Raw genomic sequence first — 13,813 nt, forward strand, 5'->3', positions numbered from 1 at the left:
GCACCTGACAGGCAGCTGACAGTAACTTTCTCCTTGTTTAGCCTGGTGAGTAGAACATCAGTGTGCCTGACTATAGTCATCTATGACTAGAGTGTTGGGTATGTTCCTATGCCTTATGGGCTGTGGTTGAGTGGCACACTTGAGTTTGTGGGCTGTGTCATTTGGGTTGTGTTGGGAGATGTAGGTTGCTTGTGTTTCTGCTTTGGAGGTCCCTGTTGCTTGGGCAGGTTTTTACTGAGAGCCTCCGCAAATGTAGGTGTGTGTGTTGTGTTTGTGTGTTTTGGTGGTGTAGGTTTTGAGGGACTATGTGATGAGTGTGGTGTGGTGCATGTGTTTACCTTCTCCTCTTGACTGTCTAGTCTAGTCTTGGGTGAAGAGAGCTTTGCTGTTTAAGAGGGGGAGATCTCGGGAATCGCACAGAATCTGCAGAGCAAAAAATGGATTCTGTCTCTTAATGCTGATAAAATACCAGGTCTTAATGAAGTTGTCTCTCTCAAGCCTTTTTTAAAAGCTAGACCTGTCAAAACACTGAGTATAGGATTGTTTTTTGTACATATTTTATATATATATTTTTTATGTTTCATTTGCCTGCTTTCTTCTTGTGACATTTTTCTCTTAGATAATTGATGCTTTTTTCAGTGCTTTAATTGACTAATTAACTTATGCTATTTAACTGCATTTGTTACTAGTTTAGAACAGTCTGACGAAGTGGTGAGAGCACACCATGAAAGTGCTTACTCTCTTTTGTGCACATTAAAGTTTGTTTTACCTTCAGCTGTGTCAGCTTAGGTACTTTTTTGTTTTTCTTAGTAGTTACTTGTTACTGTACCATTCTATTTTTATTCTCAGCATACTTTTTTACAATTTCCAGTTAATACCTTATACACAGTGAAACTAGCTAGAAAAGTATGCAGTAGACAAAGTGCTATAAATAACTTGAAAAAATAAGCAAAAAAACAGGGTACTTAGTGTTATTGGTTCATAGGTTTATACTAGGCTATCTGCCCTAAGGCATTTATAAGCCTAGCCCAAAGTTATGTGGCTTACGCCACCCCTTATGTTAGAAATAATGTGGCCATTAGTTTGTTGTGCCTCTGTCCAGCAGTGACACAGAGATGATTCCCGGGGTAAACCTACGATCTCCCATCCACCGGTCAAGATTTCTCTTGAACAGAGCCAGCGAGGTGCTCTGCCTCACATGGACCGGGATTTTATTCCACAGCATAGGGAGTCTCTGGGTGATAAATCTATCCCTCCAGCACGTCCTATTTATATCCGTGCTAAGGTTTAAGTCACTTGCTCTAGTGGTTCTGGTGGATTTGGATTTTTGAGGTGGAGCATGTCCATTAATTCTGGGTTGGTCATGGCCTTGTATGTCAGGCACAGGTCACCTCTGAGCAGACGGTATGCAACTGAATTGAGTTGGAGACTACGTTGGTCATAAGGCATTTGTCTGACATCAGACGCCAGGGGTATGCACGCGATGACCGACGGCCATATCTCTCATATTTTGCCGTGATGGTCCCATGCAGAAGAGTATTTAAGCGCAGGCAGAGTGGCGCTGAAAATTTTGAGGATTTCAGACATCAAGTATCAAAAGCTAAGTACAATTCCGTTGGGGGAATTGCATTTTTTTTCTGCCCTCAGTTCAGGAAACCGGAAAAAAGAGAAGTGAATAACTGTATTTCTTGTGGGAGGATACAGATACATAGATATTATACATTGTTGTGTATGGCCTTTGCTTAGGGCCTGAGCACGGCGCTGTTGGCTGTGTTATTTGTTTTATTTAACAAACGCACTATTAAGAAAAGATTGTGTAGAGTGTGCCAGGTTTTAGAGCGGAAGTAAATACACACATGCTCCCGGGATGCCTCCGACGCCTTAAAAAGCTTAAAGACAAAGCAGCTATAGATGGGGGAAAAGGTATTTACTCCACTTTAGCCATGAGGGCTTTGAATTGCCAGCTCTTCATATGTTGAAAATACAAACACCTTCTAAGTTCATTGAAGTCTAAGGTAGATCTGGCTGTAAAGAGGTTGAGTGAAAAGTTGTGATTTTTTTGGGTTCATGTTTCTGAACAGGGTGGGTAGCTTTCCTTGCAATGTTTGGTTGATGCTGTGGCAGTTCTTCGAGGGTGGCAGCCACTGGTTCTGTTCTTCTAGGCACGCCTGGACAAACAGAGTACTTCCATCAACTATCTCATCATCATCAGTCCGCTGACTGCAAGGACAGTCCTTCCAAGTGGGTTCATGGCATCTTGTATTCTGGTGCTTCCCAATGCCAAACTGCATATGAGGAAGCTGCAATGGTATCTAAAAATGTATGGACACAGCACTGCCAGGATTTGGACACTAAGCCATCAATAATACCTTGCATTTCAAAAGGAATTTTTGTGGTGGGCTCAGGAATGTCACCTAAACATAAAAACTGTACTTTTCTTCAGTCTGGCAGTATATGACAGGTTTTGGAGTCCCTTTATCCTTTTGGTGAGGAATTTTGGGGTCTCTCCAATTGCTGCAGGTGTCGGATGAGATACATCCCGAATGGGGCATTGTACTCGATTATTGGTCTGATAAGTGAAGAGTACAGGGAACAATGACCTCACTTGATCTGGATGTGAATCCCTTCATGATCAGATGGGCAATGTAGAAGGTCTTTCGAACCACTTTAGCAACGTGAGTGTCAAACGAGAGGCCACTGTCAACCTGGGTACCCAGGTCCCTGATAACCTCTTCTGTGCTTAGTGGGTTGCCATCTATATGGTAGCTTGGGGTTACCTTGTTTTTCCCGAAGGGTATGACTATACACTTTTTTGCGTTTAACTTCAGGCCATGGCTCTGGCACCAGCTATCAGTTTCCGTGAGACCCCTCTGAAGGATGTCTGTGTCCGATGTACTATCCACTATGGCACCCAGTTTGCAGTCATCCGCAAACTTTGTCAGCCATAGTCCTCCTATGTTTGCCTGTACTTCTGAGAAGTAGATGCCGAACAATAGGGGGCCAAGGACTGAGCCCTGTGGGACACCACTTGTAACCGGCTTGGAGGGGTTCTGTCCTTTAGCCAGTTTGCAACCCATCTTGTGACATATGGGTTTACATTTAAGCTGGTAAGTTTCTCTATGATACCCGAGTGGGGTATTGTGTCGAAAGCTTTTGCAAGGTCAAGGTAGGCTGTATGGACTGCCTTTCCCTCATCAATGGCCTTGGTAACTGTTTCAAAGAAGTCGACCAAGTTCAAAAGGCAAGATCTGCCCTTGACAAAGCCAAACTGGGTTGGGTCCAAGGTCTGCAAGTCCCCTATGTCCTTGTTTATGAGTTCCATTATGATCCTCTCCATAGCTTTGCAGACCAGGCTTGTTAAGCTTATGGGGCGGTAATTACCAGGGTCCATAGAGGCACCGCCTTTGTGGAGTGGGACCACAGTTGCTGTACGCCACTCTTTGGGCCCATGTCCTGTGGTAAGGCTAAGATTAAACAGCTGCCTTATGTGCGGGTTTAGTTCTTCATTGAGTTCATGTAGCACACAGCCGGGGACACCATCCGGTCCCATTGATGCTGTGTTTTTAGCTTTAGAGAGAGCAGCTTTCACCTGCGCATTTGAGATGTCTGGGAGGCTACACTCTGTTGGGATAGTTATCTCTCCTTTTGGGGGCGAAGTTTGTGCTGAACCTGTCTGCCAGTATGTTGGCAATGTCTGTGGGTTCAGTGATTTTTGTATCATTTTGGACTAATTCTGAGCATATATGGGAGTTTCCACCCAGGTTTCTGACATAGCTGAAGAAGGCCTTATGATTGTCTTTTGAATCTATGGCAATTTTTTTCTCAAAGTTGGCCTTGGATGATTTTATGAGGGATCGTAGTTTCTTGCTAGTACTGATCAAAGATGCCTTCCCTTTTTGGGATTTTGCTCTATCATGTAATAGCTTTCTCCTCTTATTGTAAAGTTTGTTTATGGCTGGGGTCGACCAGACTGGACTTTTGCCCTTGGTGGAAAGTCTTGGTTTTATTTGGGATTGCCTGATCCATGCAGTCCTGAAGGTGTTCATAGAAGGCATTTGTAAGGGCTTCCGCAGATTGGGTTGTGGTTTCCATTGGCTCGGGGGCCTTGAAGGATACCACACCTGTCTTGAGTAGTGTGAAGTTTGCTTTAGAGAAGTTCTTCACTGTGGTCTTTTTTGTTTGGGGTGGGGGCGGGATGTGGATTTCTAGTGAGATTAGTTTATGATCTGATCACACCAAAGAGGGATATACTTTGGGTGTGGAGCATTTTGTCCCCATGTTTGTGATGATGAGATCTAGTATATTTTCTCCTCTTGTGGGGATGGTGACTAGTTGTTCCATGGCATTTGAATTTATGAACTCCAGGAACCTTTGGGCTAGAAAGTTGGGGCTTGAGTAATGTTCCCAGTCTATATTCGGGTAGTTGAAGTCACCCAATATGATGGTGTTTGGTGATACATTTATACCCTCCAGTGTCTTCAGGAAGGCTGTGTGGGTTTCCTGAGTTTGAGAGGGTGGCCTGTAGCATGCTACAAATTGTAGAGCAGTTTTGCCTATGGTTAATTGCACCTGGATGGTTTCCGATGCTTCGTGTAGCCACCAACCTGGAGGTGTGGGTATCCTTGATGAATATGGATACACCCTCCTTTTGTGGTATGGTCCAGGTTTTGGGGCCGGAACGCATGATATGAGGTAAAACCTGATAGTGCCGGGGTGCTCTCAGGAGCCTTGAACCAGGTTTCAGTCACAGCACAGACATCGATGTTCTCCATACTGAGAAGGGCCTCGAGTGCATGCATTTTGAGATTTAGACTTCTGGCATTGAGCAGCATTACCCTTAGTTTCTTCCCGTTTTTGTTTTCAAGGGTGGTAGGTTTAGAATTTGAGCCTTGCCTAAAAAGGCACTATGGGGGTGGCAAGAGCCTTAGCCAATATCTGGAATCCCAGGGGTGACAGGTGCAAGCCGTCCCTTGCGAAGCAGCATGGCCTGTCAAGCATGTCATCCCAAGCAGACAGACACTGGATCCCCTTTGAATGACACCAGAAATTAAGCCAATTGTTAAAGCTGATCATCTTGTCACTATATTGCGGCATCATTCGCGGTGAAGGAAGGATACTGCTCAGGGTCAGGGTCATACCTGCCTGGGCTACATAATCAGAGAGCTCCTCTGTCTCTTTTCATGTAGTCCAGGGAGGTACGTCTCAGGTCGTTCACAGCAGCATGGACAATGACCGTGTCATACTTGTACTTGCCGTGGAGTGACCTGAGTGCTTGTGTTATGTGGCGGATTCTAGCGCCCGATAGGCAGCTTACCGTGACCTTCTCCTTGTTCAGCCTGGTGAGTGGGACGTCAGTGTGTCTGACTATGGAGTCACCTATGACAAGTATGTTTGGTGTTGTATTTGGCCTTAAGGGCAGTGACTGCTTTGCACACTGATTTTGTTTTTTATGTGTTGTTTGTGTGGTGTCTTGAGTTTGCAGTTGCTTGGGTGCCTGCTTTGTATATTATAGATCCAAGTTTGCTCAGTGCCCTTCCTTCGATTAGCTTAGTGTGAAATGTAAAGTATTCTTTCAAATCTCATAACCATTAGACCAAGTATTTCCTCTGCCTTATAAATTTCCAAAGCTACTCTTTATTTTATTTTGAATTATATTGACTATTCAGCCCACTAAGCTTAGCTGTTTAATGTCAAGACAACCTAGGATATTGGCTAGTTGCAGGAATTAAGCAAGATCTGCTGGATTTATTACATTTTACTGACTTGGGTAAAGACCCACAGCTTAAGTGGCTCTTAGTTGGAATTATTGAAGTACTGCAAGAATTGCAGTAGATGTTAATGATGAAATACAGTAAATGCATGTTATATTAACAGTATTTCAAGAGTTAGTGGAGCATAAGCAAAAAGAGTTACAGTTCAATAGGAGTCAACATTTATCAGAACCAAAAGCAGTCTTACTCAGCAGCTGAACAGCAACAGTAGTGGTTTAATTAAGCTGTGTGGTCAGCAAAGTGATGCATTGATAATCGTGTACCTGTGTTTAGTAGCACAGTCATTATCCCACATGGGCATGAAACTGAAAAAATTGGATCAAGCTGGGAGAGTATATTAACTGCCAGTAAAAGTGGTATACTATAACATTTGAATGAGCTGGAGTGTTATTTCCTGTGATGGGTTAGCACCCCATTCACAGTTCTATACCTTGTGCCTATTGGGTACCAAGATAGGCTCCAACTCTTCCACAGTCCTGCATTGGATTAAGTGAGTAATGAGAATGAATGAATAAAGGATTACTGACTTGATTTTAAACTTGTTAACCACCTTATACTTTCTCATTTTACATAACTGCAATTCAGCTCCAGTGCAAGTCAACATTCACCATACATAAGCTTACTAAGGTACTGCATGTCATCCACTGCTTTGATATCAGTTTAAGCATAATTCAGATGAATTGGAATGTATTATACATTCATTATTTAGAAATCTTAACTTGAAAAACCATCTGCATGTGACGTCTCAGTACTGTTTAGTATTTTGAACTTGAAAATATTGATCAGAATTAAATGTATTGCTTTGAGGATGGACAAATACATTGTTTCCTACTACTGAGGGAGAGGGGGCTTTTAAATGAAGATGTTTATTTTTTTCAGGAATAAATGATTTTTTCAAAGAATAAGACACCAAGATGAGAGAAGATCCAAGATACCGAGATGGGGATCGAAGAAGTAGGCCCAGAAAGGAATTAGATGCCCATAGCCAAGAACACAGGAAGGAGCATCACAAAAACTCTTTCAAGAATCAACCGTATCCAGATCAAAAAAGAGAAATTTACAGAGAAGACGCTGGCAAAGAACATAGACACAAAGATACCACCAGAGGCCAAGAAAGGAGGCATAGACTTGATGATCCTGTCAGAAAAAATAACACTGCTACTGAGAATCAGAAACGGAACAAACCAAGGTCTGACAAAAATTACCAACCTGAAGAGTATACAGATAACTCTTACAAGATGAGACCAGAGCACCATCCTACAAGTTACATAGAGAAGTCAGACATAGATTCTCGACCGTCAAGAAGTAGTATGGAGGATTTATCCAAGTCTAGAGTGTATAGTAACCAACCAGCTTACCACAGATATGCGTAAGTATTTCTCCAGTTCCAATCTGAATGAGGTATATACAGGTCATTAATCATCACTACAGTCTGCTGTCTTCTTTCAGCTTTTTTCATCTTTAGTCTTTTGTCTTGTAAGACAACATAAAACGTTTGTTCTGGCACGTAAGTATTTGTAGCTGGCCTGACTTGTGCAGAGATACTTGTTTTACTAGTAATAGTAATGGTGGCCTTTTAGTTTTGCTGGAAATTATAAATTAAGTCTTAAAAGGTAAAGATGTACAGAATGTTGTTTTGGTAGTAATTATGTTTGTTCAGTACTGTGAAATGGAAATAACTATAATACAAAAGTAGACATAGGGCTTTCAAAGTGACTGTAGTCTACATCTAGGTAGTGTGAATAAAGACAAATTCATTTATACAGGACTTTCCTGTGTGCATTTGTAATTCATGATGTCACTTCACCTTTCTCTTCTGTTAATTGTATTTTTTTTTTTTAACATTACCTCATAACTTCTGCTTCAGCACCATGTTATTAGCAGTGGTTTAGAAGTATAGATGTAATAATCTTCTAAAGGCATTTGCTGAATGTGTTTTCCTTTTTGTGTCAGAGCAGCAGTTTAATTTGATAGCAATATGAATATTGCTTATCTTAATAGTTGCTGTCTATAACTTTCACATGGCCTCAGCATACTTTGACACTGAAACGTGACTGTGATTCACACAGCTATGTTGTATATAGTGGAGTAAATTAAGTATATTGTTAGAGTACTTATTGTGACAGATGTGTGTAGGATGCTAAAAGATGAATAAAAACTCAGTTTGTATATTTTCTCCTCCACTCGTCAAGCAGTGTCAGAACAATCTTTTAAACCCTAATATTTCCCTTTGCATGCCTGAAATGCTCCAAAGGGAGAGCATGTCATAGGACAACGTGAGGGCTTTGTCATCTGCTTTTATGAGTAACATTGTCCCCAGAAGTATTGTAACTGTGCGGAACCCCTCTCTCAAACAAATGCCTCTGTCTCCTCTGGACTACACCAGTGAATTAGTAGTACTGACATCTAAAGACACACACACAGACACACACCAATTTCACTCTGTTCCACTCCCTCAGCTGCTGGTTCCTGCAGCACTTCAGCTGCTAATCAAACCTGGATTGTCCAGATCATAGTATGGAATCATCCCTCATTGGCTTGGGGCTTGCTAAAATATCTGAGAGAAGATTGAAAGTGTTACCAAATTGCCATGTTTGTTTGTGTCTTAGATTTTCTGTGACTGCATCTGTTTAAGCCAGCTTCCCATATTTGACTCCAAAGAATGGCTTTTTAAATTCCTGATGATAAACATTCCTTTCATTTTACCTAGTTTAATAGCACACCAGTGCTTATATCCAACCCATTCTTTAAGGCCCTGTCCATTAAAATAGAAAGTACTGTGTAGTGTAATATACATACAATTACAAAATTTGAATTTAGCAAGCAAAAACCTTTTTCAGTCTTGGAACTGAACTTTGGCACGGCAGTATAGTTTTTTCCCCTTGATTGCTGTTGAGTCAGTTAAGTTTTTGACTTTTGAAGCATTAGTACATAGAGAAAAAAGGGAAAATCACAAATGCAAGTAATCTTTAACTATGCAGGCCACTGGTCAATACAGCCCCTTTTCAGACACAGCCTGTGAGCAATGTCTGGTTAAGTGACTTGCTCAAGGTCACACAGTAGGCAAATGAAGGCTGAGAGAATCAAACTCTGCACCACAGGAATTACAGTTTGTAGCCTTAACCTGTGCTCCAAATCAGATTTCTGCAAGTAAAACCTCCCCCACCCAAATAAACAAAGTAGATAAATGACTATAAGCTCTTCCTATTTGGTACAGAGAAACAAATGAGCATAGCTCTCAACCTTCCATGTCTAAAATGAGGAACACTAGCCCTCATAATGTGGAACAAATGGACAAAATGTGGAACACATACTAATGGCTTACTAACAACTTCAACTAGGAAGGTCATGGGATGGTAAAAATATGCTGGTTTTACTTACAAAGAAGATCTTTTAATTAATTAATATGATTCAGTTCTATTTGCAATGGATTTCACTTAAAAAAAATCCCTAACACTGAATGTGTGAGTCTTTCAATGTGGAACTTTGAGGAACTTCGAGGAACATGAACTTTTTAAGACTCCAAATGAGGTGCGTTCCTCGTAATGAGGTACCCTTGAGAGGTATGCAAATTAGACACTTTTAGCTACAGTTCTCTTGTTTACTTAACTCTGTAGTATCTTGTGGGCGTTTGTTATGCTGTATACTGTGGTCATATTAAAATTTCAGGGGTGATGTACTTGTTAATCATTGCTGTCCCAAACCACATTAATCCTGTTGTGCTTCCTCTTTACTTAAATTGTGTATTGCTGAGGTGTTTATTTTGTGGCTGTTACTGCTTATCAGAGAGGCGAGTATCGAGTACTACTTGAATGTTAGATTTCTTTCCAAAATAAAACACTTGCAGACATAGCTAACTGTTGAGCCATAAGCAAGTGTGGGAGTACAGGTCATATTTCAAGAGATGGGAAGCATGATACTGGTGCACAACGTCCTGTCAGGGAGATGTGAAGGGCTCATCCTAAACAGGAAGGGCAGAGGGAAGAAGGGGCACAGGCAACATATTGTAGGGCTAACTACTGACTGGTTATATGAAAGTACTTCACAGAGTGAACTGTGGACCACAGTTTGGACTACCAGAATGGGTAATGGAGAGGGAATTCAGAGAAGTATTCATGAGCACATGGCAGAGATCAAAGGATAAGTGAGCTTGAAGGGACAGGTAAGTCTGGAGTAGAAGTAAAATGTTCAATGCATGTAAAGGTCACACTTAATATTCTCCTTCTACCATCAATCAAATGTAGTATAATGCAGTTTTTTGGGGCTGCCAATCCATCCTTTTAGAATTTCTTGTCTCACTACCTACACATCTCTTGGCTATTCAGCCTTCTGTTATACTGTCCTTCAACTGAACTAAAAGATGTAGCCTTCTGATCTCTGTACAGTTGCCATTGTGGTTGGATACTGCAGCTGTACTAGAGGCCCCCTTCTTCATATTTTAAATAAAAGGTTAAATACCACTAGTTTGTGTTACAGCTTTATATAAAACACCACAATATGAATTTTGTTTTCCTGCTGTAATATTTTTTTGATGTACTAATTTCTGTATCTATGCCAACAAGGAAAAACAGCTCATCACTTGTCAAGGCCGCCTGGTATCTTAATTTTCCCTGCTATCCTAATGATTTTGGTGTGCAATTAAGTGAAACATTGTGTATGATAACCCCCCTCCAAAAAAAAAAGACAACAGTGCAAGACTTCAAACAGGGTTATTCATACTTCTTTTGACACCTTAGCTAAAAGCCTTCACAAGACAATTGCTATACAAAGGAAAGTATAGTATATTTAAATACCAAGAGCAATAATATTTTTTAATCTGTCATTTGTTAATCTCTCTTATTAGATGCTATCAAAATAAAACACAGTTCTGGAAATAGAGAGTATGTATCTGGATTGCAGAATTCTGCAGAATGTTTAACTATAGGAGTGTGATTAATTCTCTAACATATTCTTGTTTTCTGATAGTGAAACAATATATAGTATTATAATACAATATTTGCTGTGTACACAAAAATATCATATTCTACTTTCTCAGTTAAACATGTTGCAACCGAGTATATTTCTTGCATTTTACCATTAATAATTTAACAATGTCTTTATCGTATACACCTACAGCTGTCACACGTCTGATATTTAAAAGTTTCTTGAGGTAATGGAAGTAGTTAAGAATTCATTCCTTTTCAAAGCTAGTGTATAGTGTTTCACCACTATGTCAGCAATATTTTTGACATTTTAAAACAAAGTATTAGACAGTATTTTAGCACATATTTTTCTGTAAAATATGCCAGTTGTCCCTAAGGATGTCCTTACATTCACTGCTGCAGTGTTCTTAAGGATATGAGATCCCCTGCCATGGAAGCCTGCCATCCAGCCAGTCTTCCAAAGACTTCTGAATTTAAAAGGTATGCCAAATGTCACCATATGCTCCCTGGATAACATAGGGCATAAAGGTGACATTCAGGCTTACCAAAAAAAGAACTTCTTTGCTGCCAGGCTGAATGTGTGTTTTACACCAACAGCCTGTTTACCTGTGGCTGTCTTGTGCCAGTTGAATGCATTTTCATTCTCCATTGACTTCCTATTGTTTGTTGTTTTTCAAGATAAGTACCCCATTGAGGATTTTGTGTTTTCTCATTTTTTTTGTGTTCCTTGAGGTTAATGTTATTCAGGAAGGGTAAATGCCAGTGTGGGAGACCGATTGCCCATAGAGACAACCACAGTAAGTATTTTTTTTGCTTAAGTGCTTCGCTTGACCATACATTTTGTTCTGTTTGTCAGGCGTTTGTTCCAAAACCCTTTGCAGTAGACTTTCTTCCCTCTCCTCGTATCTTGAGAACCAGCATCTTAAGCTACTTGCTAAAGATACTATGGAAGGAATCTCCCACCTTGAGGGTCAGCCATTAGGGAAGAAGGTGAAAAGGTACAACCGGAATCTTCCACTGTCCAGCCTCTGCCAGGTGTTTCTTCCAAAGATTTTACAAACCCGGAGGCTTGCCCAGCTGTGTTGTCAGATTTCTCTGCTGTAACCGTATTGCAGGCCAGTGAGGATCTGGCTGGCAGTACATCAAAAGAGGCTTTGCAGGCATCCGGATCAGATGTTCAGAGGGAACCATGGTTGATTTTTTTTCTGAAGGGCCTAGGAGAGTTCCTCAGTTTTTAGTTGGGGAAGGAGTTCCTGTTATGGTTCCCAACTGTCATCCTGGATCTGAGCCTTCTCAAGACATTTTCTTAAATAAGAAACAAAAAAAAATAAATATGTTTCTTCTGTTTCTAGGGATTCACAAAGTGAGTGGCAGGTTTTTACTCAGGGGTTATTTTCTGCCTTAATGCCCTTAAAGCCTCTTCATGGGGTTTCAGTTCCTGCTGCTCCCTGGTCTTCTACTCCTCTTAAAAGGCCTAGGGACCAGAATTATTTTCTGAGGATGAGTCAGATTCTGCTGATGAATCCCTAACTTATTCTACTCAGATTCCTTCTCCTTTGGGCTATGGGTCAGAGGAGGAGGAATCTGTTGGTCCTGATGTTCTTTTGGAGGAGAATTCCTTTGGGGGGACGCACTCTCTAGGATGATGAATTTTTTTTTTAAGTGGGATTGTACTCCAGTCTCTGATTGTACTCCAGTCTCTGATATCCATAAGAGGGTACTGTAAGTCTTTGCAGTTGGACTCATAAACTTGTGTCTATTCCTCCTGTCTCAGCTGCTTTTACTGGATGCTTTCTCCAGGGCCTCTCAGGCACCTGATTCTCTACCCCCTGCTCCCAAGAAGCCTGATAGGTTTTATAGGGTTCCTGAGGATTGTATAAATGTCTTGCTGCTGACCCCTTGGTAGTGTTGGTAGCCTCTGATAAGCCATCCCAATTGCTTACTTCGCCCCATGTTATTGACTTCTGACAAGGACAGCAGAGCTATGGACAGGCTGGGCAAAAAGGTTTACACTTCTGCTACCTTAGCTTTTAGGGCTATTAATCATCAGACCCATATGTCTAGGTACATGTTGTCACTTCTTTATCGAGCCTGTCAGCTTCTGATTTTCCAGACTCTGAGGGTAAAACTTCTGTTCTTTCCTTGCTAGAGACTTCCTCTTAAGTTGTTCATCATTCTGTTAAATGTAGTTATGATGCAGCAGATGCCTCTTCTAAGCCTGCTGTATTTGGCTCATTTATGAGGAGATATTAAAGCTAAGTTGATGGATTCTCCTCTGTATTCTAAACTTTTCTCTGAGGAAGCTGCTGCTGGTTTAAGTGCCTTCAGGATAAAGGTAAGGCCTTACGGGTACTTAAACATGTTTGTTTCTCCTGTGCCTGAATTTCAGATAAGCTACCCAGCTGGGGGCCTCTTGTTTTGAACAGGTGCTTTGTTCTCTAAATGTTAAATTAGAGGAAACATCTGCAGATATCATTAAGAGAAAAATCAACAAACTTGAGCGGGACATTCAAGATTATGGTTCTGGTATGGCTTTTGAAAAATTAGCCAATCGGGACCAACCAGGAAGACATAAAAATACTTCCGTTAAATCTAAGAAATGGCTCAACGTCTCCTTTGCTTCTTCCAAAGTTGCGGGTAACTCTGTTGAGTCAGATGTAGAGGACAATGACTATCCCCCTTTACCACCACCGAAACTACCTCTTTATTGGAAAACTAATTTTTGTGGGCAAGGTAAACAACAGGACCAATGGATGTAAATGCCGTTTTGAAGGAAACCGAGATGGACAGCATAATCGGCAACAGAGTAAGAGGACTAAACATTAACTTTAACAAAATTTGTGATGTTATTAGGCAAACGGGTGTGTGTCACAATAACAGTTTTCTTTTGAATCTGTCTGGTATTGATTTATGCGATACTGAAGTCTCTATACTACAACATGGATTTAAGTTTGTACCCACTTCTCTCCCTAGAAAACATTTTTTAAAAGTGGAATTTTTTAAACTTATTAGAAAACTGCATTTAATATTATTATGAATGTAATGCAAATAATAGTTGTGATAATTTTCCTGATGTGTCTGTAAGTGAAGAAGATGAGCAAGATGTTTTTTTCTCCTGTG

At 40.8% G+C, this 13,813-nt stretch overlaps 1 protein-coding gene across 1 annotated transcript in view; it reads left to right on the forward strand.

Annotated features, from left to right (window-relative positions):
• Positions 1-6,647: 6,647 nt before the first annotated feature.
• MARVELD3 (MARVEL domain containing 3) overlaps positions 6,648-13,813 on the forward strand; it is a 235,347-nt gene continuing 228,181 nt past the window's right edge. The window contains exon 1 of the mRNA XM_044081492.1: positions 6,648-7,140. Coding sequence (XP_043937427.1) covers positions 6,686-7,140 — 455 coding nt within the window. The 5' untranslated portion in view covers positions 6,648-6,685. The remainder of the gene's footprint in view (positions 7,141-13,813) is intronic.

This window comes from Protopterus annectens, chromosome 8.part0 (assembly GCF_019279795.1).
Source record: "Protopterus annectens isolate FY-2018-M chromosome 8.part0, PAN1.0, whole genome shotgun sequence".
NCBI classification, from domain to species: Eukaryota; Metazoa; Chordata; order Ceratodontiformes; family Protopteridae; genus Protopterus; species Protopterus annectens.